Source organism: Triplophysa dalaica, chromosome 15, assembly GCF_015846415.1.
Source record: "Triplophysa dalaica isolate WHDGS20190420 chromosome 15, ASM1584641v1, whole genome shotgun sequence".
Classification (NCBI taxonomy): domain Eukaryota; kingdom Metazoa; phylum Chordata; class Actinopteri; order Cypriniformes; family Nemacheilidae; genus Triplophysa; species Triplophysa dalaica.
Genome location: NC_079556.1, coordinates 17,656,123 through 17,681,723, shown reverse-complemented (window position 1 = coordinate 17,681,723; position 25,601 = coordinate 17,656,123). Strand labels below are relative to the sequence as shown.

General features: G+C 36.7%; 3 protein-coding genes across 4 annotated transcripts in view; 2 read left to right on the top strand and 1 right to left on the bottom strand.

Annotated features, from left to right (window-relative positions):
- Nucleotides 1-20,778, top strand: part of eml5 (EMAP like 5) — a 70,841-nt gene extending 50,063 nt beyond the window's left edge. Inside the window, exons 21-42 of one of the 2 annotated variants that reach the window (XM_056767792.1) lie at nucleotides 2,188-2,329; nucleotides 3,392-3,544; nucleotides 4,103-4,234; nucleotides 4,385-4,473; nucleotides 4,982-5,158; nucleotides 5,715-5,916; nucleotides 6,062-6,188; nucleotides 7,222-7,300; nucleotides 9,190-9,319; nucleotides 9,583-9,681; nucleotides 9,915-9,935; nucleotides 11,291-11,464; nucleotides 11,561-11,769; nucleotides 13,684-13,841; nucleotides 14,122-14,236; nucleotides 15,597-15,785; nucleotides 15,869-16,041; nucleotides 16,218-16,380; nucleotides 17,631-17,734; nucleotides 18,127-18,280; nucleotides 19,252-19,352; nucleotides 19,683-20,778. In XM_056767792.1, the coding sequence (XP_056623770.1) occupies nucleotides 2,188-2,329; nucleotides 3,392-3,544; nucleotides 4,103-4,234; nucleotides 4,385-4,473; nucleotides 4,982-5,158; nucleotides 5,715-5,916; nucleotides 6,062-6,188; nucleotides 7,222-7,300; nucleotides 9,190-9,319; nucleotides 9,583-9,681; nucleotides 9,915-9,935; nucleotides 11,291-11,464; nucleotides 11,561-11,769; nucleotides 13,684-13,841; nucleotides 14,122-14,236; nucleotides 15,597-15,785; nucleotides 15,869-16,041; nucleotides 16,218-16,380; nucleotides 17,631-17,734; nucleotides 18,127-18,280; nucleotides 19,252-19,352; nucleotides 19,683-19,719 (2,928 nt within the window). In that variant the 3' untranslated portion in view covers nucleotides 19,720-20,778. Of the gene's footprint in view, nucleotides 1-2,187; nucleotides 2,330-3,391; nucleotides 3,545-4,102; nucleotides 4,235-4,384; nucleotides 4,474-4,981; nucleotides 5,159-5,714; nucleotides 5,917-6,061; nucleotides 6,189-7,221; nucleotides 7,301-9,189; nucleotides 9,320-9,582; nucleotides 9,682-9,914; nucleotides 9,936-11,290; nucleotides 11,465-11,560; nucleotides 11,770-13,683; nucleotides 13,842-14,121; nucleotides 14,237-15,596; nucleotides 15,786-15,868; nucleotides 16,042-16,217; nucleotides 16,381-17,630; nucleotides 17,735-18,126; nucleotides 18,281-19,251; nucleotides 19,353-19,682 lie in introns of those variants that run through there. The other variant, XR_008909112.1, reaches the window with a different exon arrangement.
- Nucleotides 20,779-21,678: 900 nt separating this feature from the next.
- On the bottom strand, nucleotides 21,679-23,008 carry isca2 (iron-sulfur cluster assembly 2). The gene is made up of 4 exons (XM_056768195.1): nucleotides 22,915-23,008; nucleotides 22,347-22,491; nucleotides 22,144-22,259; nucleotides 21,679-22,043 (listed from the first exon to the last, which is right to left on the bottom strand). The coding sequence occupies exons 1-4, from the start codon at nucleotides 22,974-22,976 to the stop codon at nucleotides 21,869-21,871; spliced, it is 498 nt and encodes a 165-aa protein (XP_056624173.1). The 5' UTR covers nucleotides 22,977-23,008; the 3' UTR covers nucleotides 21,679-21,868.
- Nucleotides 23,009-23,409: 401 nt separating this feature from the next.
- npc2.1 (NPC intracellular cholesterol transporter 2, tandem duplicate 1) lies at nucleotides 23,410-25,225 on the top strand. The gene is made up of 5 exons (XM_056768041.1): nucleotides 23,410-23,515; nucleotides 23,759-23,854; nucleotides 24,090-24,197; nucleotides 24,290-24,462; nucleotides 24,591-25,225. Exons 2-5 carry the CDS (start codon nucleotides 23,773-23,775, stop codon nucleotides 24,675-24,677), a joined length of 450 nt encoding a protein of 149 aa, XP_056624019.1. The 5' UTR covers nucleotides 23,410-23,515; nucleotides 23,759-23,772; the 3' UTR covers nucleotides 24,678-25,225.
- The last annotated feature ends 376 nt before the right edge of the window (nucleotides 25,226-25,601 follow it).

The following is a 25,601-nucleotide window of genomic DNA, read 5'->3' as shown; positions in this document are numbered from 1 at the left end:
ACCTTGACTGCTATTGATTCAGTCTTACTTAATTTATATAGTAATTAAGTCTAGTAATAAGTACACTAAGCTACACCCCACTTAATATAAAAGTCTGTGCCATTTGAGACCTCGACATTTTTGAAGAGAGATTAAACGAACACTGCATTGATTAATACAGGGTTTCTCTTTCATAGTAACTTTAAATCCAGTATTGCGGAAAATTAAGAAGCTTAAGAGACTCTTGTGGGCTTTTTCCAGAGTGAATAGTCTGTGTTTATAATGTTTTAATTAAATTATTATTATACTATAAATTTCTTTGACAACATTTTGAAACCTGTTAACTTGCAATTTATGGACCTGCAGCAAGTAAGATGTGTTTTTATCCTCAGTAGTTCAGCTAAATCAGATACACCTGCAATGTCTTTAGGGAATAAATGTTGAGAGAGTTTTTATTTTGAGGTACACTACCATTTAAATTCACATTCACATCATGAAAATGCCTCTATTTTGTCCTACAAACATGCTTCTATACATCCTGACAATGATTTGTTTAAATTCTGTAATGTTTCATTTATTTTTAGACCTTTACATAAAACACAAAATATATAAATAGTGATATTTCTTATAATGCATCAGTTGACGTTTCATATACTTACCACTTTAAATATTGATTCAATAAAGCAGCACCGCATTGATATTAGTTATTTTTATTTTTTTTAAGTTACATGGTTTAAAATATACATCCAAATAAAGTTAAAAAAATCTATTGACTTTGATGAAAAGTTTTTCATCAGTGCACCAGTGACGTCATTGTATTGGATTGTCATTGGTCCTTTATTGCTATTATTTGCATTCTAAATTTTAGACCACATTTCAAGATGTAACAACTGAAGCACTTCCGGTTGCTGTTTTTATTTATTTATGATGAGTATTTGTTTATTTTACATAAATAATTAAATCTTAAATATATTTATTTAACATTTAAATTGGTTATAAATATTCTGTTGATTGTATTTTGTTCAAACGTTTGTGTAGTGTTAAAATACTTTAACAGGAAGTTCTTCTGGACCAGTCCTGAACTAAAAGTTGTTAACGTCATCCGAACAGGTCTATAAGTGGTCTTTTCTCATCTAGATTCTCTCCTTCCTTTATCAAACTTGTTTGATCATGTATCTTCCTTCATTTTAAACATGTCACACAACTCTTCTATTTACGCCCTGGTGCATACGAAGGTTATTTTATTTTACTTAAAATAAAACCCTTAAAACATTTCTGTTCTTTGAAATCAAATCAAATATTGACCTAAAAACTGTGGGAAAAACTTAACTAAAGGAAAAATTAAAATGGTGCCTCAAACATAAACGGAAATAAGTTTAAAGCACTACAACTATAATAATAAACTAAAATAGAAAGTAATTAAAATTATATAGCAACATAAAAAATAAACAAATAAATAATAAATAATAAAATGACAAAAGCAGATACCAAAATTGCTAAAACTTTAACTAAAATTAACATAAAAGTAAATATCTATAAAGCTAATTTAAAATATTAATAAAACTGAATAAAACTAAAATCAAAACTATAATAACTCAGCCCCATACAACATCACTGAAAGTGTCCCAGTTCTATTCCAAAGAGAAAGAAATGGTCTCACCGTTGTGGTTATGTAACAAAATGTGAACGACAGTAACTGCAGACTCATCAAAAAAATCGTCATTTTTCATGCTTGAAAAGATATTTGGGGTTTGTGTTGTGGCTCTCACAGGAAACAGCAGGTTTTTAAACACCGATTTAATGTTTGTCTCTTGACATCATGATTAATCGCTTGTTTTTTTGTAGAACAAGTCATTGTTTACCTACTAAATGTAACAACTCAGTTGGTACTGTACAAACTTTCCATTCTGAAACATGAGGCCACGGCATTATTTGAGTTTAATAGTTATTAGTTCATCTGTCAAACAGTCATTGTGCAACCCAGACTTCCAAAAACATCTCAGCTAGATTTAAATCTTATTTATTGTGCACTGAAATGTTTTTCCGACAATGGCAGATTTAATGGTAGAATTACAGATTGTTGTGCATCATTGACTGCCTTTAGCTGTATGGATTTATTTTTCATCACAGAATACATGCGCTCTTATTATTGCTGATTGTAAAAGCGAATTGTTGGTTTGGTTTTAAGTGACTGTGGATGTGTTTCAGGGTCACATGGAGGGCGAAGTGTGCGGTTTGGCCACTCACCCTCATCTGCCGCTGTGTGCCACTGTGAGCGACGATAAGACTCTGCGGATATGGGACCTCTCGCCCAGCCACTGCATGCTCGCTGTACGCAAACTCAAAAAAGGTAGGCGGTGGTCACTGAGGTTATTGGTAAACATACAAAGGACCAATATTTATTGTAAATCCTTTCACCCGGTGTCTTTTATTGCTCAATTTGAAGAGCATTGTGTTAGCAGGTCATGGGTTTGAGTCCTTGGAAATAGAGACAAGAAAACAACCCTTCTACTGTATCTGATGTAAATAGCTCTTGTGTATTCTGTGTAATTTGCATTCCAGACTTGTTCTACACGATGCTTGACCTTATGCTTCAGAAACTCAATTTGCACAGAGAAATATAACTCAAGTGAAGAACACTCAGCATGCAAATGGGCCCTAAGAGCATATTGATTGAAGAACTAAAGGATGTTTGTAAGAAAGTGTTCCAGAGGAACTCTTTAATTCATCAAGCAGCTCTCCATGGTCCAGATCTGCAAGATGAGCCTTCAACTCAACATCAACGCATATGACATGTTGTTTAATAATTATCACTAGAGTAAAGTGAATCTTTACCTGTGTAATAAGCATGAATACGTCTTATTATAATTGTATAATGCTTCATGGGCTCGTTTCACCTAAATGTGAAATTTTGGGCATTATCTACTTAGCCTTGTCCCGGTGAATCCGTTTCTTCGGTGAAACTCAAAATGAGAAGTTTAGCAGACGGTTGACCCAGCTTCTATATGCAGTGAAAGTATACAGTGATAAGGGGCTGTTAAAAAAAGATTAAAGAATGATTGATAGTGAAAAACAACTTCAGGTTTTTATTTTTTATTGGCTAGACAATATGGCGCAATAATATGAACAATGTGAAAAAAGGCAGCTTAAACATTTTGCGAAACAAACAATTAACCACCAATTAAAATCATACAGGCTAGAAATGATATAATAATGAATTATAATGAAAATATATAGTATATGATGGCACAATTTCCTTTTTCAGTGAAAAATCCCTTTAACATTTTACTTGCCAGTCATGTTCAAGCATCAATCCATATGTGGCTATAAAGAAAATCCACCTGTTCAGCTGTCATATGTAAACAACAAATCTCCTAATGCTGCATACTTCTAAACAGTTTACCTTTGGTAGGAGGGCGATGTTGCTGCTTCTCTCCGGATGGCAAAGCTCTGGCTGTGGGCCTGAATGATGGCAGCTTCCTCATCGTGAACGCAGACACACTGGAAGACCTTGTGTCATTTCATCACCGGAAAGACATCATAACCGAAATCCGCTTCTCTCCTGGTTAGTTATGCTAATATTAGTACACGGTATCTTGATACTGTATGTGGCAGTGTAATTCATTCATCTGATCTGAATGATACAGAAAAAAATATGAGATCCAAATTGTCATTTATTCAGCATTTCTATATGTATTGTGGACATTCTAGTCTTGTATCTGTTGAATTTCAACAAAATCAATTATCAGGAGAGACATTATGTCATTTTTTTTGCTTTAACTAAGTATTACTGATGTATTACTTAAAAGTGAATATGAACTTGTTTTCTTTGCAGTATTGGAGGTCTGAATTTCATTTTAAGCAAATTAATGCAAATAGAAACAATATTTTTATGTGAAATTTGGGAGAAATATTGCAAGTTGTTAACAGAATGAAACAAAAATAATCATTTTACCTAAACAAATACACATATTTTTAAGAGTAAATTCAGAAAAACGGCGGCTCTTTATTCTATACTGGGGATTTGCATATGCTAATATGTGTGTAATTTATTAACATTTTAATGGGTGTGTGCGATTTGGACTTTGATATGAGCGGAATAATAAACAAAAAAACTTTGCAGTCACAGGCAAATATTTGGCGGTGGCGTCCGCTGACAGTTTTGTGGACATATACAACGTGATGAGCAGCAAGAGGGTTGGGGTGTGCAAAGGCTCCATGAACTACATCACTCATCTGGACTGGGACAAGAGAGGTGACCATATTAAAGAGCTAATAAGTCGACAGACAACTATGGGTTGATTTAGTGGTTCCGTTTTAGTGAACATCAACTATAAATTGGTTTAGACTCAACTGAGTTCAGTCAGATTTGAGCTGTTTTATGTGTTGTGTGTTTTATTTTTAGGAAAGCTTTTGCAGGTCAACACATCAGCGAAGGAGCAACTATTTTTCGAGGCGCCTCGTGGGAAGAAGCAAACCATTCCCTCCACAGAGGTACTGTATGGATGCTGAGCATCTCACCGTGTCACTCTGCGGGGGGAAGGGCAGCCTTAAGGTCAAGAACATGGCCCACTTTTCATTAGCTTAACTCTAAATTTGGAGACAGGGAATTAGATCATGTTTAGGCCCACTGGTACGGTGAACACTTATTTTAATAACTTAAGGTTCAGTAAAAGCTGGAAGCCCTCCAAATGCTTCTTCTGCTGTTAGCTAATTGCAGTTCCTGTAGGAGGCATTTTGGTCTTCGTCCATATTGGATTGATTTTTAGCTTGAAATTAATGCTGCCGGTCATACTCTTTGAAAGGTTTTTGTTCTTGTTGCTCAATTTTAGTTACCTAATATATGGCTTTGATGCATATGCTTTATGTACCGTATCGATTAAAACATATTGTCCTTATCAGAAAAAATTAATGTCAACATTTTAATGAGTTTGCTTTGTAATATAAATGTGACAAGTGACAACATTCTACAATATTCTATTCTACTAATTCTCCACTTCAGGTGGAGAAGATCGACTGGAGCACATGGACGTGTGTGCTTGGAAATTCCTGTGAAGGAATCTGGCCCGTGGTCAGTGAAGTAACTGAAGTGATGTCCGCATGTCTTAGCTATGACAAGAAGCTGCTAGCCACTGGGGACGACCTTGGATATGTCAAGATCTTCAAGTACCCAGTCAAGGTTAAGAAAATCTTAGCAGTATTGGTAATGGGGCAAGCATCGCTATTACTCTTGCTTATATAGTATTGCCAACAGCTGTATAGGAACACACTTAATAATGTTGACGCTTAGAACGCTTAAAGGGATATCATCATCATTTACTCATCCTCATGTCATTTCAAACCTGTATGACTTTCTTTCTTCTTCAAAACACAAAAGAAGATTTTTTTTAAGAATTTTGGAAACCAAACAACTTTGGCCGCCATTAACTTCCATTGTAATGACAAAATACCTTCTCTTCTGTCATATACTGTCTAGGTTTTCAAAAAATGTGAGGGTGGATATGTGATAGATGTTTTATTTTTGGGTGAACTAGTCCTCGTATAAAATACTTCAAGCAGATTTTGGTGTATCTGAGGAGGACAGGCCCCACACTATTAAAAATGAGTCCATCCCTTCCACACTTAGAAAATAATCACTGTGTTATTTAAATTGTGTTATAATTCCCCTTTATAAGTTCACTAACAACCTGCTCTAAAAATGTTTGTGCCTGTTAACATAAACATTATTTTAATAGGGCAAATATACAAAGTTCAAGCGGTACATGGCTCACAGCACCCACGTGACCAACGTGCGCTGGTCACATGATGACTCTCTGCTTGCATCGGTGGGCGGCTCCGACACCTGTCTGATGATCTGGAGCCATGAGACCGAGGGCTGTCGAGAGGCCAGACAGTGTGACAGCGAGGAGTCGGACATCGAGAGCGAAGATGATGGAGGTATAACAGTTATCATACAGCCTATAAAAACACATTAGATATCATCTAGAAGGAATCATATGACATCACACGGTCTTAAGTATTTTATGTCTGAAACATGTCTGGTCATCTTTTCTCTCAATATCAATCTTCTCTTTGGTTGTAGGGTATGACAGTGATGTAACTCGAGAAAATGAGATCGTCTATGTCATCAAGGCCTTATCCACAAATTATCGAGCTATGACAGGGGTCAAGCCCCACTTGCAACAGAAGGAGCCATCGGTAGATGAAAGGTAACCTCTTATGGAAACAAAGAAATGACAGCCAATGTAGCATCAAAGTTCACAGTAGCTCCACAAAGACCCTTCCCCTTTCTTTCTCTCATATCTTTAAAACTAATAAGAAAAAACATTTATCAACATATGGAGCAGATTAACTGCCAAAATTCTTGAAAGCAATTCATGCAACACATTGGCAGTTAGTGACTTGGCCACCCTCATGTTTGTCTTTTACGATTTCCTTCATTCCTTTCCTGCACTCCTCTTTCTCTCCATGTGAAGGCAGGGTGTAGTCAGGTAAGAGCAACCAAAGTGTCATTTATATAAAGCGATCTCATGTGCCGCCTCTCTCATGCTCTGTGGATGTTTGCTATGCTGCACGCGGACAGCCATCACATCGCCAAATTATTGCTCTTAGTTTAGCTTGGGATGTTTTCAATGCAGTTCATTTTAGTCTCAAGTAGAGTAGGTGGCACAACATTATGGGAAGTGTTTCACTGGTTGACATTCACTCATTGCTTCATTAATTTATAGAATTTTTTTAAAGAGTAGAGAAAGCTTCAGCTATCCGGAGCATTGCTTGCGCTTTTCCCTCTTTGCATTCCATCTCCGACCATGTAAAGAAATCATTGCATTGAATGAGCTATATTAAGGCAGATGGCTTGACCAGCTCATTGGGTTGGTCTACTGAACATGAACAGGCTTAAGTGATGGTTCATGTTGTATGATGTGTTGTCAGTGTCTATGTGTTGAGTTTCCTTTTTATCTGGAGAACTTGGGGAGCTGAACACCAAAAGACTGCAGTTCTAATTTTCTGTCTTTCTCTGTTAATGCTGCCATTCAAGGGGCTCAAGGTAAGACTGGACCACTCACTCACTGTACATATCATTCAAACTGATGATTTTAGGCCTTTTTACACCATTGTTCAGTTTATGGACCTTCAACGACCATCATCTTCTCTAATAACTTCATATTATGCATTATGTTTTATTGAAATCCCTATATACATACTAAACATATGTGTTTGTTTTTGCTTGTTTTGGTGCAGACCCCCAGTAAGCAGGGCGCCACCAATGCCTGAGAAACTTCAGACCAACAACGTTGGCAAGAAAAAGAGACCCATTGAAGTGAGTGATGGGCAGTCATATACCTTTTTATGCTAAGCTATTCTATACTGTCCGCTTTATTTCTTTCAATATATTACTATACTGTTTATACTATGCTGCCCTTTTCTTTCCAGACTATATTGTGCAGTGCTATACAGTTCTGTACTACACTATACTGTTCTATGCCATCCCATACTATATTGTGCTATGCTTCACTGTACTGTACTACACTATACTGTTCTATACCATCCCCTTTGGTCCTGCTTGTTCCATACTATATTGTGCAATGCTTCACTGTACTGTACTACACTATACTGTTCTATACCATCCCCTTTGGTCCTGCTTGTTCCATACTATATTGTGCAATGCTTCACTGTACTGTACTACACTATACTGTTCTATACCATCCCCTTCTGTCCTGCTTTATTCCATACTATATTTTGCAATGCTTCACTGTACTGTACCACACTATACTGTTCTATACCATCCCCTTCTGTCCTGCTTTATTCCATACTATATTGTGCTATGCTTCACTGTACTGTACTATACTATACTGTTTTATACCATCCCCTTCGGTCCTGCTTTATTCCATACTATATTGTGCAATGCTTCACTGTACTGTACTACACTATACTGTTCTTACCATCCCCTTCTGTTCTGCTTTATTCCATACTATACTGTGCTATGCTTCACTGTACTGTACTACACTATACTGTTCTATACCATCCCCTTCGGTCCTGCTTTATTCCATACTATACTGTGATATGCTTCACTGTACTACACTATACTGTTCTATACCATCCCCTTCTGTCCTGCTTTATTCCATACTATACTGTGCTATGCTTCACTGTACTGTACTACACTATACTGTTCTATACCATCCCCTTCGGTCCTGCTTTATTCCATACTATACTGTGATATGCTTCACTGTACTACACTATACTGTTCTATACCATCCCCTTCGGTCCTGCTTTATTCCATACTATACTGTGATATGCTTCACTGTACTACACTATACTGTTCTATACCATCCCCTTCTGTCCTGCTTTATTCCATACTATATTGTGCAATGCTTAACTGTACTGTACTACAATATACTGTTCTATACCATCCCCTTCTGTTCTGCTTTATTCCATACTTTAATGTGCTATGCTATACTTTACTTTACTGTACTACACTATACTGTTCTATACCATCCCCTTCTGTTCTGCTTTATTCCATAGTTTAATGTGCTATGCTATACTTTACTGTACTACACTATACTATACACTGTCATTTTCTGTCCTGCTTCATTCTATACTTTGCTATAATATGCTGTACCTTACTATGGTATGCTAAATTACGTTGCGTTATCCTATGCTATGCCATACTGTACTGTACTATGCTATGCTATGCTGTACTATATTATATACTATACATCTTTCTTTTCTGACTTGCTTTATCCCATACTGTATCATGCTATGTTTCTGAGTAATGCCAACACTGAGTTACGATTAAAGAAATCTGGTGTTTTTCATATTATCAATATAATCTTTTTTGAATGTGAATGTAGCAGTATCTACAAAATCCAAACTAAAAGTAACATTGAAGACTTTTTTCTCAGTTTCACTATTTCGCCAAAGTTATTGTGTTTTATATTTACAGGATAGTTTGCTAGTCTAAACACTAGTCTATAATACAGCACTTTATTGTATTATCCCATTTGACAAACTTATCATATTTCATCAGTGAAATGTTTATAGCTTAGCCCTCTGTGCCCTTGGTCAAATCGATTAGATTATCTTTTTATCCTCTTTTGATTGAAGCTCAGCGTAGATTTCAGTTCCCGTCCTTTCACATACTGAGAGCCAAATATTTTCTGCTGTTGTCATGGATATTACCTCAGACACCCCTCTTTGTCTGTCCTGCAGGACCTGGTGCTTGAGATGGTGTTCGGTTACCGAGGCAACGACTGCCGTAACAATGTGCACTACCTTAACGAGGGGGCAGATATCATCTACCACACTGCTTCAATAGGGGTCGTCCTAAACTTGACAACAGGTACCTGACGTTTATGATGCGATGTTTAGCATGTTGACAAAATGTTTATATGCTTTCCTACTTGTAAGTTATTTTGGATAAAAGCGCTTGCCAAATGAATAAATGTAATGTAAATGTTATGTAATGTTTAGTTCATTAATGTACCAGAGTGGGTGTAAGAAGTCAGCATGATATCGGACACATGTGGATTCCATCTATCTATTTATATTAAGCATATGTCAATTAAGAATCCTTATTGTTTGTTATTGATTGTTTATCCTCAGCATGTCAGAGTTTCTATTTAGAACACAGTGATGATATTCTGTGCCTCACTATAAATCAGCACCCAAAGTTCCCCAATGTGGTGGCAACAGGCCAAGTAGGTATGTTTGTATAAACATCCACCCTCTCTACTCACTTAAGATCCTTATTGATCTTTTCTGAAATGCATTTTAAATAATTTTTTACAAACATTTGTTTTGTACTACAAAGTGCTAATTGTATAACATAGTGTTTTAAAACTGACTTATATTATTAACATTGTTGTTAACAAGATTATTCACATTTCAAATATGGTGTTTTATGTTGTACTCAACAACTTTTTTTCATCATTCAGGTGACACTGGTGATATGTCAGGTAAGAGATTTGAAGTGTATCACATCACCACTAATACTTTCAAAACCTTGAAATCCTATTTAAATGTATAGTTTACCCCCCAAAATAAATTTTGATATATCGTTCCGTAAATGAAAGTTACTTCTATATACTCTAATACATAATAAATATTTGAAGAACAACACATGGCCCCATTGACTTCCATTGTACGGACACGAAAAACACTAGAAATTTCTCAAAATATCTTCTGTTGTGTGACTTTTTGTGTTTTCTTGAAAATTCCACAGCTAGCCTTTTTAGTTTCCTCTGTGTTTTAAACTAAAATCTAATATTTTTCAACCTAAAAGATTACGGACTGTACCTTTAAAGTCCCCGTGAACTGGAAGTTGCGATTGTTCTTACTTCCGTATTCTGACAGTTTTCCAAGTGAAAAGAAATTTTAAAGGATGCAATTAAGGGGCGTGTCTTGTGTTTTTCATTGCAAATTAATTGGATGTGTAAAAACAGCTGTTTTTATTGATTTTGAAATGAAACTCGCAGCACACTAAGGATCTTACAGTTACAGATCCTCCGGCCAAGCCGTCTAATTTACGTCATTTGAGATGGATAGTCATTTCAGGGTGGAAGTGCCTTTTTGGTTAATGAATTTTGAAAAGGAAATGACCCACATTGATAAGCTATTTACTATAAATGCTGCAATATTTAATGAAAAAATACGAATTGTCATTTTTAATTTCACTGGGACTTTAAGTACAAGTTTTGCATACCCCTGCTAGCTGTATTAGCATTCCTAGAACTCTTATGCTGTGTTCACACCAAATGTGAATTAAGCAATTTGCGCAAGTAAATTACATACATAGTCAATGCAAAGGCATGAATTGATGCGACCTTGTGCCGGGTGCCCAATTCGCGCCATTGGCGGGAATCGCGTCATCCCCTTAAGTAAAAAAATTCAACTTGAGCGAGAAATTCGCATGAAGAGCATTGACACATGCTGTTTAAGAAGTCCAGATAGATGAAGACACTCTCTGTCACGCAATGTTTTGCATGCGAAAATAACAAGCTATGTCGGGGCCGATAGCCTTGTGGTTAGTGCTCCGACATATGGCGTGTTGCCCTCTGGAGGTCCTTTCCCGATCCCACCCCCCCACTCACCCACTTCGTTCCTGTCCTCTCATTGTTGCTGTACTGTAAATATAGACAAAAAATGGCAAAAATAAACCTTACTTTTTTTTTTAAATAACCAACTATGCCCACGAGTAATAAAGAGCGAGGAACACGATGATTCGCGTTTTGTGTGAACACAGCATCTGCCTTTTGGTAACTGTTTTAATACTTAACAGGAATGCACAACTAAAGTATTTGTGTTTTTGTAGCCACGTCTCCTTCAATCCACGTGTGGGAAGCCATGACCAAACAGACTCTTTCGGTGCTTCGCTGTCATCACTCCCGCGGTGTCTGTTCCGTAAGCTTCAGTGCCACCGGTAAACTGCTGCTCTCCGTGGGTCTGGACCCTCAGCACACTCTTACCATCTGGAAGTGGCAGGAAGGTAAATTCCAGCCACCCACAGCATTCACTGTGCTATAATATTTCAGTTGATTTTATCTTTATGGAAATGTTGTGTCCGACCCAATTCTTTACTTAGGTGCCAAAGTAGCATGTCGGGCCGGTCATACTCAGAGAATCTTTGTGGCTGAGTTCCGACCCGATTCAGATACTCAGTTCGTGTCAGTGGGGATTAAACATGTGCGCTTCTGGACGCTGGCCGGCAGAGCTCTGCTTAGTAAGAAAGGAGTGCTCAGCTCCATTGAGGACGCCCGCATGCAAACCATGCTCTCTGTAGCATTTGGAGCTGTAAGTATGCTTCTGTTTCGAATTAAATAATGATGTCATTCTATTTCTGATAGATCCAATTTGTATGTAATTGATTGTTAAGACCTGGGCCTGTATTTATCAAGCTTCTCAGAGTGCCATTTAAGGCTTAAGTGCTGAGAATTCATGAAATTTACTCCTACTTCCAAACTTAAGTATAAAAGCAAGTTATCAAATTTCTTAAAGCTAAGAATCACTCTTACTCCCTCGATTATTTAAGACAGCTCAAGAGCTCTCTCAAGTGCTCAGGAGTTGCCACTAGGGGCTTGTGATGGTGCTGAGGTGACAGAGACATGTGGTGGACAGAGGGGTTGGCCAATGGAACTGTAACATTCCACAATAAACACGCATAAATTTAGAACTCCCCTGCATAGGCAAGATTGCTGGTGTTTTTTTTTAAAAGCATGAATTTCTACACATATCAATGTAAACCACATCTACACATCATTTTTCATAATCAAATTTATACATTTAACAAACTTCTTTGTGCGCAAGATAAAAGGCACGCAGTCAGTACATGTCATTAAAGCTGCACGCATTGAGTTATGCTCTATTAATCATCAGCACTGTTGCGCGTTTTCGCTGTATTGTTTTGGATCTTCATCTTGTTATTCTCTATTCCAATGGATTTGCATTCTTTCTGCGCGTTCTTGTTTTGCTGTATTGTTCTCAATTGTATGTGTGATTTCACACGCAGGAAAAGATTTATACCGAAAATAACATTGTATTTAAGGCAAAACTACTTGACTAAAGTATTTAAAAACAAATTTCAGCACCGGGTTAAAACACGTAATTTAGAAAAGGTGGAAACGTATTATCTTTCATTTCCCATGTCTATATCATAATGGATTCTCTTGAAAAGTCTTTATTGTCATATGTGTGTTGAATATAAACTTCTTTTAGGAATTTCACCATTTAAGGTGAATGTTTTGGAGACTATTCATAAATAAGGAAATCTATACAGCGATTGGTCCATGCCAATGTCGTCCTCTAAAATCCGTCTCTAAGCCTGACACTTAAGATTTAGTCCTGCACTTCAATTAAATTACAGGTGAGATGCTTTATAGCTAAATTTTAAGCTCAGCTTTGAGCACAGATTTTTTACTCTTAAGTCAATTCTTAGCAGTGTTCTTGCGAGTAATTCTTAGAAGGTTGATAAATATGGGCCCAGATTCACCCAAAAAAAAAAAATGTACATGAACTCACCTTCAAATTGGTTTTGACCCGATTCACATTTCGCATCTAAAACCACGCGGAAAACGCGAGCTGTACTTCGTTCTCCTTTTTTTTCTTTACGTGTTCCTGGTGTCTGCCGTTGCTAAGCAACCCCGATAGCCGTTGAGACGAAGAGGTATAAACAAAGGATATATGGATTATGTGCACTGAAAATACCTTGCAATAACTCTGCTACTAGATTTAGTTATGCTGTGATCATCTATGTTTCCATTTTCATTGAGCTTGTCTATATAGGCTCGTTGGTTCTTGTCACATGACCTGCGGTACACTTGCTCTTTTCTGAGAGTGAGTAAACCATGATACATTTTTTGGGGGTGAACTGTCACTTTAGCTGAATTGTGGGAATGCCTGCGAGTAGGTATTTATGTGTACATGAAAGCGTATGTGTGCATTTGCGTCTGCGCTTATCAGTCAGAGAGAGTTTAATTGAAAAAAAGATATCTTCATTGTCAACTTAAAACTTCATTTATAATAACTTTAAAAACCATGTTCCACACTTGCTTACTTTTGATTGTTTTCTTTTTATGAGCCTCATTAATCTTTTTATATGTGCAGTACAAAAGTATTCATGAAAGCTATAGAAATGCTGTGCTTTGCCATGTTTGTGCTGTTGTTTCCCTTAGAGGTCACTAGATTAGTGCAGGTTTGTTTTCTTTTCAGAATAACTTGACATTTACAGGTACCATTAGTGGAGATGTTTGTGTGTGGAAGGAACACATTCTAGTGAGAATTGTGGCTAAGGCTCACACCGGACCTGTGTTCACCATGTACACCACATTACGCGACGGACTCATTGTGACAGGAGGAAAGGAACGACCGTGAGTGACCTAAGCATTAAAAAGCTTTTATTTATAAAGCATTTTATTTTTATTTTGTGACTAGAAAATATTATTGGACATAAATTTGTATATGCACTTGCAAACAAGATGATGTAGTCAATAGTTTCATAGATTCGTTTTTTTAGGTAAAGACTGATTTTAATGTAGTTTATTATTTTAATGTTATTTTCATTTTAAGAACATAAGCATTTTTATTCAAGTTATTGGGTGGTTGAGTCTTCTAAGAAGTGAGAGGATTTGTGTTGGCTGCCCTCTGCAGGTCTAAGGAGGGAGGTGCGCTGAAACTGTGGGATCAGGAACTGAAACGTTGTAGAGCCTTCAGACTGGAGACAGGCCAGATTATAGACTGTGTGCGCTCTGTGTGCAGGGGCAAGGTACAACACACACAACACTACTACATTGTACAGTGTTTTATATCCTGCATAAAATCAGACATGCTTCTAATTTAGCTTTTCATTTATTGAATGTTAAAGGCTCAATATGTAAGATTTTTATTTTTAGCACAGTGTTATATATTTAGTTCACTTGTGTACTTAAATCATCCCAAATGTTTCCAATAATGTCAGAATGTCTAGACAAATTAGCAATTTAAACCAGTGTAACATTGACGCCTGTCAATGACGTCTTGTTCAAGTTATCCTTGCCTTCCGCTTTTACAGTTGTAGAAATCATAGATACAGAATGTTTAATGTGGTGCTGGCCAGATCGATTGGTGTATGACAAACTATGACGAACTGACAGTACTTTCTGTCAAATCACTCTCGGGATTGTTTGAAGTCATATGCCGATCGGTCTGGCCATCACCACATTAAAAATTATGTATTTATGATTTCTGTTAAGCGCCGTAGACAGAATGCTGAATCCTCCCATTATTAAATCCTTCATTACAGCGCCATAAAGCTATGCCTTTGTAATTGTTTTGCAACCTCAAAAGTGAAAATGCAAAAATTACATATTGTGCCTTTAACTAATTCTCATGAGATCATATTACTCAAACCAGTATAATTTTGTATAGATTATTTAATGGCATGTTCTATAAAAAAATGCAAATTGGAAACAGCGATCAGACAATTGCTGCATATCATCGCTGTCGGACTTAAAGCTTGTATCTCCAAAACTGCCCCTTTATAGGAAATTACCACTTTAAACACTTTGTTAGCAAGCTCTTTTCAAAAATTGTATTGCTTAAAAAAGTTGATAAACCTAAAGATTTTAGTACAAATAGCAACAACCTCCACCTTTGATAAACAAGCATTCAAATGTAATGTAACTAAATCCTATTCTAGATTAGGCAATTACCCTTTATTTTATATTGATGTATAGTAAAACATTTATTTTTTTATTTCAAAAGAGACAATGTACATTAATACACATCCATGGATGTAAATGGACCGAAAATTCATTTGTAGTCTCTTTGCCAGATGATATTGGGCGGAAAACTTAAATAAAATGCAACAATTACTAATAAATAGAACTATCTAAAAATAAAACATTTAAAATATACAGTATATAAGCATAATATCAAAATAAACAAATATTTAAAAGTCAGTTTAGTGCTCATATTTTTGATTATACAGAAGTAATTTCTTAAAATTATACTTAAACGAGTAAAATGCTTTATACTCTCTGATGGAGCATTTAAGAATAACTAAGGATTATAACAATAATTCTTCATATGGATGCAACTTCAAATTGCCTGTTACTTCAAGCCTCTTCTGTAACATCACTCTTCAGGGCAAGATTCTTGTGGGCACTCGGAACGCTGAAATCATTGAAGTTGGTGAGAAGAATGCAGCGTGTAACATCCTGGTGAACGGCCACATGGATGGTCCTATCTGGGGTCTGGGAGCTCACCCCAGCCGAGACGTCTTCCTATCTGCTGCGGAGGACGGCACCGTTCGCCTCTGGGACATTACAGAGAGGGTAAATGTACTGTAGCAACACATCATGTATTCGCACAGGGAACTGTTCTTCTGCAATAAAATTTTATTCTTGTATGGAAACAGAAGATGCTGAATAAGGTGAACCTCGGTCATCCTGCGCGCACGGTGAGCTACAGCCCTGATGGCGACATGGTGGCCATCGGCATGAAGAATGGAGAGTTCATTATCCTCCTTGTCACCTCGCTCAAAATATGGGGGAAGAAGAGAGATCGGCGCTCTGCCATCCAAGATATCAGGTGAGGCTGGCACTCATTGTTTTATTGAATAGTTTACGTTCTTGGGAGTGAGAGTGCGTTTTATCATTGTTTAAGTGAGATCTTGGGCAGATTGGGCTGCAAAGTGGACTAGACTCTATTGCTTTGGCCGTTTCGTTATTAATGTGGTCCATGCAACATTATTGGTTTATTTTCAGATTCAGTCCAGACTCCCGATACCTGGCTGTGGGTTCTAGTGAAAATGCTGTGGATTTTTACGACCTGACATTAGGACCGCAGCTCAACCGCATCAACTGCTGCCGAGACATCCCTAGTTTTGTCATGCAGATGGATTTTTCTGCTGACAGCTGCTATGTGCAGGTACACTGGAACATGCTTAGCCGTGTTTGAAGAAAGGTTTTACATCACAGCTTGGTTACCATCACACATATACACACAGTGTATTAGATATAGTTCATTGTATTAGATATAGTTCATCTTCATATTCGTATGAAGAAATTAGTGATAGGAAATATGATTCATTTGAGTGATTCGTTCTTTTTCGGTTCCTTCACCAAAATGATTCGTTCAGCGCCCATTAAGTCATTTATTACATACATACGAAAGGATGTGGCGATAATTAGTATCTCATATGTAGTACAAGTAATTTTAAAAACGTGTTTTTTTGTAATTGTAATGTATATTATGCTACAATATATAATATTCTGTTGGTGTTGTGAACGATAGTGACTCATGTGCTGTATTTAGCAATTTACATGCTTTCTCTATTTCATTCGGTCAGCAGCTCCTCGTTCACGAACGAGTTGTCTGATTCGTATTTCAAATGACTGACTAGTTCAGTGAAGAGGCGTATTTGTTCAATAGCTCAGACCAATGATAGTGTCCACTTAGGGACTATTGGGTCATGCTCAGTCAGTCTTTTACTGGAAGACTGGGATCCCAGAATCGTTTAAACATGATATTTACAGTAAAACCATTTGTATTGGTATGGTAGAAGACAAATACACAAAAAGACCTTACTACTTTAAAACCATGGTTCATTTTCGTAAGTGTACATTGTGTCCATTTCTGTACTTGTTGAACCAGAGACCTCCTTTCTCATTCATTTTGTTTATGAACGAGATGACTGACCGTTCATGTCGTTCAAGAACGAGAATCAGCAGATCTTTTCGTTCAGACTCAAGGGCGTATTCGTTCAGTACATTCAACCAATCATATATTCTGTCAAAGCTCACGCTTGTACGCCATTGGCTCGTGCTTTAGACACTCTTTTAGAAGACGCTCTCTATGCTCGAGGGAGGGATTTCAGTGAACGAGAATTACGACTCATGCATTTCGTGAACGAGAACGATTCGTTCACTTAAAAGATTCGTTCAAAAAGAAAGATTCGTTCACAAACGTAAGTGTAGAGAAGTTCAATAAAAGGAAGGAAGGAGACGGGAACCGGAAGACATTTAAACATTTAATAAAGTAATAACAGCCGGCGGCCCCTCATGGCCGACCGCCGGCGGCGCCCCGCCTACTCCACTACAGTAACATCACTAGAAGAAATACAAATTGTGAAATTGTTTCTAGATTATCTCTTTCATTCTATATATTGCTGTGTGCAGTTGTCCACTGGTGCTTATAAACGTGTCGTCTATGAGGTGCCTTCTGGGAAGCAAGTCACTGAGCAAGCCGCGATAGACAGAATTACATGGGCCACATGGACAAGGTAAACTAATTCAAACTAAAAACGAACAATATGCATGATAACAGATTGTCTCTGTTTGGAGTATATTGGAATGAGGGGATTGATATGAGTGACAAAAATAATATAGGTTAAGTCTTGACACCAGCCAACTCTAATCAGCAAAAAAATACATCCATATCCAATAGTAAAAAAACATTTATTTAACATATTTTGTTAGTCACCTCATGAAATGCTCAGCTCAGAATCATTATTATTTCACTTATCCAAAGCATATTACAGTGCACTTGGAGTATACAAATGTATTAGTTCCAGTATTCTATAGGAATCAAACCGTGATCGTGTTATGTTGCTTGCATACATGAATATTTCACATTGTCTGGTGTAATGGGACCATCTTGTATTGGTGTCTGTAGTGTCCTGGGGGACGAGGTGGTTGGCATCTGGTCTAGGAACACCGATAAAGCAGATGTAACCTGTGCTTGTGTCTCTCACTCGGGGATCAACATTGTCACAGGGGACGACTTTGGAATGGTAAAGCTGTTCGACTTTCCCTGTCCAGAGAAATTTGTAAGTATAATACTTTTTTGAATAATAAAAAAATAACCCTAACATGCAAATAAGATTTTGACAATATCTAGACTAATGTAATTGTATGAAATACTTAATCTTTATCATATACATTTCTTTTGTGGTTTTGAAGTTTTGAAGAATGGGACAAACTTTGTTCATAAATTCCTTGCACTATAATTCTCAGAAGCCATGAACTAGTTTTATTTGTAGCTGATCTGTCAGTGTACTAAATTATAGTTCACCCAAAAATTAAAATTCTGTCATCATTTACTCACCCTCTCTTCATTTCACAATTTATGACTTTCTTTCTTCTACAGAACACAAAAGAAGATATTTTGAAGGATGTTGCTTACTGGCAACCATTTACTTGCATTGGCTCTGTGTTCACACAATAGAAGTGAAAGGGGGCCAGTGCTGTGCGGTTACTAACTTTCTTCAAAATAAATGATTTGTGTCCTGCAGAAGAAAGTCATAAAGGACAGAATTAATGTGATTCTATAACAAGCTATTGTGTTTATGGCAAAATGTTTTGCAAAGTCACTCAATAATATGAGAGAATGTCAAAGATGCTTTTGTGGTTTCATCCTTGACATGACTTAGTTCCTAGCCAATAGTGTTGTCATGACAGATAAATAGAAACCAGAGAGTAATTTCCTGATTACTATCACAAATGACATGTCATGTCACAAGGTATCGTCAACTTCTGTAAAACACATTTCACGAACACACCACATTCCTACAACAGCCAAAGTTTAACTGTAGAAATGGATCTATTTTTTAAGTTATACAGTAACTGTAGGGAGGGAGGGAGGGAGAGAGAGAGAGAGAGAGAGAGGGAAGGTTTGAAATGTACCATTGTGGCTCATAAGGGAAAGTTTTAAATGGGGGCTGAATGATAAATGACATTATCATGTCTCCTCCACTCCTCAGCATTTGATATAATATCTCACGTGAAATTGTGTCCTCAGGCCAAGCACAAACGTTTTCTGGGACACTCTGCCCATGTCACCAACATCCGCTTCACACACGGGGATCGTTTCGTGGTCAGTGCCGGAGGTGACGATAGAAGGTGTGTTCTGATAAAGACTGCTGTTAAACTTACGTTCATTCCTAATGCTCCTCCTGGCTCCATCATGTTGTTATTTCTATCCTCTTCCTTTTTCAAATCAGCATTGTGACAGTTTCAGTTCTGCAAGTGTTTTACCTCAGACTGATATTTATTCTGAACAGTATCTTTGTGTCCACAACCTAGTGAGCTGTTTTGCTGTCTACTGCCTACATAACCGTATACTCAATTGACTTCAGTTAAATTTGATGTTTGATGTAAGCTTGCTAAGTTTTGGAACAGATCATATTTGACTATATTAACATTTTCTCTCTTTATCTTTCCATCATTTAGTCTGTTTGTGTGGCGATGTGTCCATGCTCCTCACTGAGGGAACACAACAATCTCCTCCCTTCCTCATGCCTCAAAATAACCATGAGCTCCATAGACTAGTGAAAAGACTCATTGAGTAATTCTGCAGTTCATGGATCTTCTTGAGCTGCTGGCTAACTGTTCTTGAGTGACAGGTGTCACATGACCCAACGGGAAAGATCCTGTCAGATGTGTATGTGTTTACCCCAACCCTTCAAAAAAACAATAACGCTACAAGTTGCAGAAAGTCTGTCTGTTTTTCTGTTCATCGGTTTGACTGGTTTAAAAAAGTGAAAAAGAAGTTGTGGCATGCTAAGTACGATCAGCCTTAAACTACCTGTGGAGTGTTTTTTTTTATGGTGTGATGGGTTCATGTGGTATTTTTTGTTTTTAAATGATCATGGTTTTGAGTTGGTTTATCTGCTGGTTTAGTTTCTGGGTTCTTTTCAAAGATTCATAGATCTCCTGTGGCCTTCTCCCTGAATGTAACACTGACGTTATATTCTAGGATGTCAGCATGCCAAAGCATTCTATGCACTGTATACTTGACCTGCTCACTGTGGTAGTCCAGTGGTCTTTTAGTGTTGAACATGGTACTCGATCATTAAACCTCAGTCTCCCTAAAACAGTCGATAACACTCTTAACCTCATATGTAGCAAATTTAGCTCGAATAGCAAACTTGAGATATGCGTGTATGTTTGTTTGAATATAGGTATGAACCGTATGCTTTGCATTTGATGTCCTGAGATCACAGATTTAAAAAGAAAACGATAATGCAATTATTCCCTCAGAAAATGAATGAGAGGTTGGTTCTTGTCTTCAATCACTGTTCATCTTGCTGCTGAAGCCTTTGTAACATCATATTTCATTTTTTATTCTTTTTTTAATCAGATTTGAGTTTATTTACCTGGTTTGTCTTGCCTCAGAATATAATAGATTTATGCTTAATGCACATTTTGTTTTTTTTCTGGTTATCAATGTAAATATCATTTGTAAAGACATTTTTTTGTATATTTTTGTGAAATGTTTCTTAAAAGCCACCTTTAATAAAAAAGATAAACATATATCACATGTTCACATTAAGCTTTGTGTCACAATTATTGGTGGTGTTAGTTAATGTACATGCTTATAAAACATTGCACGAATATCAAACCCTGTGAATTTGTAGCATTTTGGCAAATAAATCTCCTAGACAAGGAATTGTTTTTACTACCTTAGTCCCTTGTGACTGCGATCTAAATTAAATTAAATTAATAAAAACACTAACATAAAGCATGTTAAATAGACCATGCAGCTCTTTGTAATAAAAAAAAAGCTAGTGCTGTGTTTTAGAATGTAGAATCTAGGCCCGGTTATGACGGAAATATTCTACCAGAAAAGAATTCTGTGGGCAACAATGAAAGCTTAAAAGTAACAGGAATTTTTTACATTGTTGTTCTTAAGTTTACTCCTTTGATCATCGTTAGGTATCGTCAGATGACATATCACAAACCTCAAAAAGACAAACAGATGTATATAATGCAATCTGTAAGCTTTTTTATTGATTTCTCTGATCAGTTAATGAAAATTACACCATTTTTTATTGAATCCTCTTACGAAATGATATTGTCACAATCATATGATAGTGAATTACCTCAAAACACTAAAACATTACAACAGGGTTATTTTCTTGTGTATTTCCTGAATCAAAGGTTAGAAAGAAGCATTCTATAACTGCCATGTATTGCAGATTACTTTCTGTACCATTTATGCTATTTGAAGTCATGTGATGTGAAACTGACATTTTTCTTAAAAACGGATTAGATAACTCATTTTCTGAGTCATTACTATCAGCTAACCATTGTGAATCAGGGAAAGGGAGATACCGTTTTGTAAAGTGATTTTTTTATTACAGTTTAGACAGTGATAAGCTGAGCAAGAACTTTCTTAAACAATATTTTAGGAACAAACGTATGACAACACTCTACACAACTCGAATTCGTATAATCTTATATCTTTATTAGAAATCTATTTACATTCATCTTTATATACAACACAACACACCAAACAAACACCTTTGAGCTCTTAACTTCTTCATAGTTTTATGCGTCTGACTGATTCTGTGAACATGCATTGACAATTTGCATAAACTGAATAATTTCTAATTGATGGAGGGACCTACAGCGCTTCAGATCTTAACAGAGAAGGACGAACCGCATGAGCAGCCGTGTTCAGCCTTAGGGTTCTTCATCACCTGAAAAGAAGAGCGAATGAGCTCTTCATTGAAGTGAACTGTGGATCCTTTCATGAACTCCAGACTGTCCTGGTCAACTATTACTCCAACACCCTTTTTTTCAAACACTCTGAAAAGGCACCAAAGCAGAAAACCAGAAATAATCGCAAGAGAGCCAAAGCTTAATATTTATTAAAGACCTTTTCTGTCTGCACATTAAGAGTCATTACCTGTCGTCTTCATTTCTGACTGTGTCCACTGAGAATTTATACTGGAAACCTGAACATCCGCCTCCCTCCACCGTAATCCTCAAATACTCTCCCTTATTTGTAATTTCTGTAAGCCTCTGCAGGAACATCAAAACCCAACACAGTCACACAAGATGATTATTGTGTGTATATGTATCTATGATGAAGTCCAGGTGTAGTCAAACCTTGACACAGGATTCACTGAGATAAATGCTGTCACCAGCGGTGCTGGAAGCGTTTAGAGAGACGCTGCTGTAGTGCACAGTGGGTGTGAGAGGCGAGATGAGAGATGGCCATCTTCTCACCGTATGACCTCTGGACGAAGTCACACTAACATAAAACATAAACGCATGTAAGAGAACGACTGTGTCTGCCCTTGATCACAGTAAACATGGCTCAAGAGCTCATACCCTTAATATAGTAATGTGACAATATTGATTAAAATAAATATAAAAATGAATGTTATGAATGAGAAGTTGTATAACATAAAGTTACGCGTTAATAGAGAAGTTTGTTTAGTGTTTAACTAAGACATATCTTATCTTACATGTTGATTCATATTCATTTTCTGCTAAAAAGGCGTCGATTGAAGTTATAAAAAGCAGTTACAGAGCCCAATACTCCTAAAGCTAAAGCTAGCAAAGTTAGCTAACTAAGCTGCCTTCTATGAAAATAACAAGCAATAACTATATATTATTTATATAAGGCAGTACAAATGAAACAATCACTGTAATTTTGTAAATTCACGCATACTTGAGAAGGTAAAATGGTGAACTTTTAGGGACGCTTGCAAGTAGCCTTCGAGCAAATGACATCTTCTCTAAAGCAAACAAACAGTACTGCGCAATGTGCGCATGCGCACAACAGAAGTACCGATAACGTGTTGCCAGGTTTAACGTTAATAACCCTGGGAATTTCTGTAGACGCTTTTACGAAATCATGCTTCTTTATTAATTGTAAAAAAAGGCCATGGAAAATGTGAGTAAATGAAAGAAAAAACGTGCAGTACAGTACATATCAGCGAGCATAAATAAGTGTTAGAGACATACATTTTCAGCCTGTAAGAGATAAAAATAATGACGTCAAAGTAACTACTTTAAAATGACAAACCAGCCTGCAGAACCTTAACATTTACACTTACTCGGGTGTCTAGGCTAGATAAAGCTGATTTAATATATTTGGCAACAAGCTCGCCCTCACCTTTTGTTACGTTGTTTCCGTGAGTCACCGCCATTGGTTGAGGGTCAAAAGCATGTTCGTCATAAACACGCCCACGCCGACAGTATTTGATTGGAGGACAGTCATACGCATCTTGTGACACGGAACTAAGTTTTGAGATTTAAAGCAGGGCTTGGTACGTAAACGCATTTTTATTCAACTTTTAAACGTCTTAATTCCAGGTATTTGTATTTTCTGTGTTGCTTCATTTTCTGTGTTTCATCAAGCTTACGTGTTAATTTCCGAAAAGAGTAAGCGTCCTGAAACCATGCAAAATCCTAGAGTTCATTTTCATGAACTCACTGTCATGTGATTGAGTAATACGCTCGTTTTGTTTGTACTCTGAACATTAGTAAACCTTTATTTTCGGTCTTGACAGGATTTACTTTAACCATGGATTGCCGTGTGATGTTCGTTGTTTTGCTCTCTTTCCTCGTATGTGCTTACGCAGAGCATGTGAAATATATAGATTGTGGTAAGTGCTGTTTATCTTAACGCTTGTAATGTTTCTGATTAGCGATTGCTTGTAAATCAGATTGTCATTAAATTATGTTTATGTCGTTTTTGTTGAATTTCTTTCTCTTTTGAGCTTTCAAATGCATTATAAATCCAAAATAATGGATTAATTTGGTTGGATGTATTGGATGTGATCATTAGTGTAATCTTTTCATAATGCCCTCCTGATATATAATATATTTTTGACATCATAGGCTCAATAGAAGGTAAAATTCTTGATGTTGATATCGGTCCCTGCCCGCAACAGCCGTGCCAGCTTCACAAGGGACAGTCCTACACAGTTAATGTAACCTTCAGCAGTGGTAAGTTGCTTTTGGCTATATTTGTATTATTTAGTACTAATCCAAATACACCAAAGGTTGGAGAAACAAACACTTTTTTATATGTTCCTTAGGTGTTATGAGCCAAACCAGTAAAGCTGTGGTTCATGGAGTCATTGCTGGTGTCGCCGTTCCGTTCCCCATTCCGATTGATGATGGTTGCAAGTCTGGAATCCAGTGCCCGATTCAGGAGATGAAAATTTACAGCTACGTAGCCCAGTTGTCTGTCAAAAATGAGTACCCAGCAGTAAGTGTTCTTAAATAAGACCAGTCTTTCACATCCTCCTCAGCTAGTGCATGCTGTTATTTTATAAAAAAAATCCCTTTCACAGAACTAACTTGATGTATACTGTTTTTGTTTGTTTTTCTTTCTAGATCAAATTGGTTGTGGAATGGGAGTTAAAAGATGAAGGCAGCAAGGATCTGTTTTGCATCAAGTTTCCTGTTCAGATTGTGAACTGAAGGCCAACACTGAATCCAAGCATAGGACTCTCGAAAAGGGATATTATCAAGAAAGAACCTCTGTATGTGTGCCTAAATAATTCTCTACAGACATTTAAGACGTTTTATAGATGCTAATTTTATGATTCTTTTTCTAACTATGACAAATCTGTTATTTTAATTCTATATCTATCAACAACGGCAGCAAATAATTGCAGTTCCATTTTGTGTTGTGCTTAAATGGTATCAATGATTCTCTATAATGGGATATTGACAAATTGCAGTTGCCTCATGTGAGATGAGATCAGTGATTCAATCATGAAATTGTGCTCAAGTGATTGTTTGCTAGCTGCCGTGTGGACATACAATACTGTTCTCGTATCTTTTTCTCAACGTTTTATCAGTCATTGACTTTTACTCCTTTTAAATCTGCATATTTAATAAAGACTGCATTTTTAAATTGTCTTAAAGCAAAATGTCTTTAGTATCCAGAAAGGCCATGCTTTTTTAACAAGCAATATATGTATAAGACCTGTCTGACTAAAACAAATAAATTTACTTTTTATGTATCAAGTGACTATTTAAATTTGTGAATAGGCTCTTGTTCTCTAATTTGATTTTCTTTACAGCTTTTAAGCCGTAGTCTCATTTTTTACCGTTTCTGTGCTTAGTGCATTCTGATTTTACCAAAGTTGAAAACCCACATATAATTAGCATGTAAAGACTTCAAAGGCTACAGGAATTTGCTGAAAGTTTATACTGACACGTTAAAAAAATGTTGCCTATCTAAGCAATGTACGCTGGAATGAGTACATTTTATTAACGTTTTAGTTCCCTTTTCACGAGCAGCAACAAGTATATCGCCTTGTTCTTTAAAAGGATGTTTTAGGAAGGGAAGGTGATAACTTAATATAACAAATCTTTATTTTCAGTAAAGTAAGTACT

Coding starts and splice junctions, on each gene's coding strand:
- npc2.1 (XM_056768041.1), top strand. CDS start 23,773: ATGGATTGCCGTGTGATGTTCGTTGTTTTGCTCTCTTTCCTCGTATGT. Junction 23,855..24,089: donor TGTGAAATATATAGATTGTG/GTAAGTGCTGTT, acceptor TTGACATCATAG/GCTCAATAGAAGGTAAAATT. Junction 24,198..24,289: donor TAATGTAACCTTCAGCAGTG/GTAAGTTGCTTT, acceptor TATGTTCCTTAG/GTGTTATGAGCCAAACCAGT.
- isca2 (XM_056768195.1), bottom strand. CDS start 22,976: ATGTCATTTGCTCGAAGGCTACTTGCAAGCGTCCCTAAAAGTTCACCA. Junction 22,492..22,914: donor TCACCATTTTACCTTCTCAA/GTATGCGTGAAT, acceptor GTTTTATGTTAG/TGTGACTTCGTCCAGAGGTC. Junction 22,260..22,346: donor TCAGTGAATCCTGTGTCAAG/GTTTGACTACAC, acceptor ATGTTCCTGCAG/AGGCTTACAGAAATTACAAA.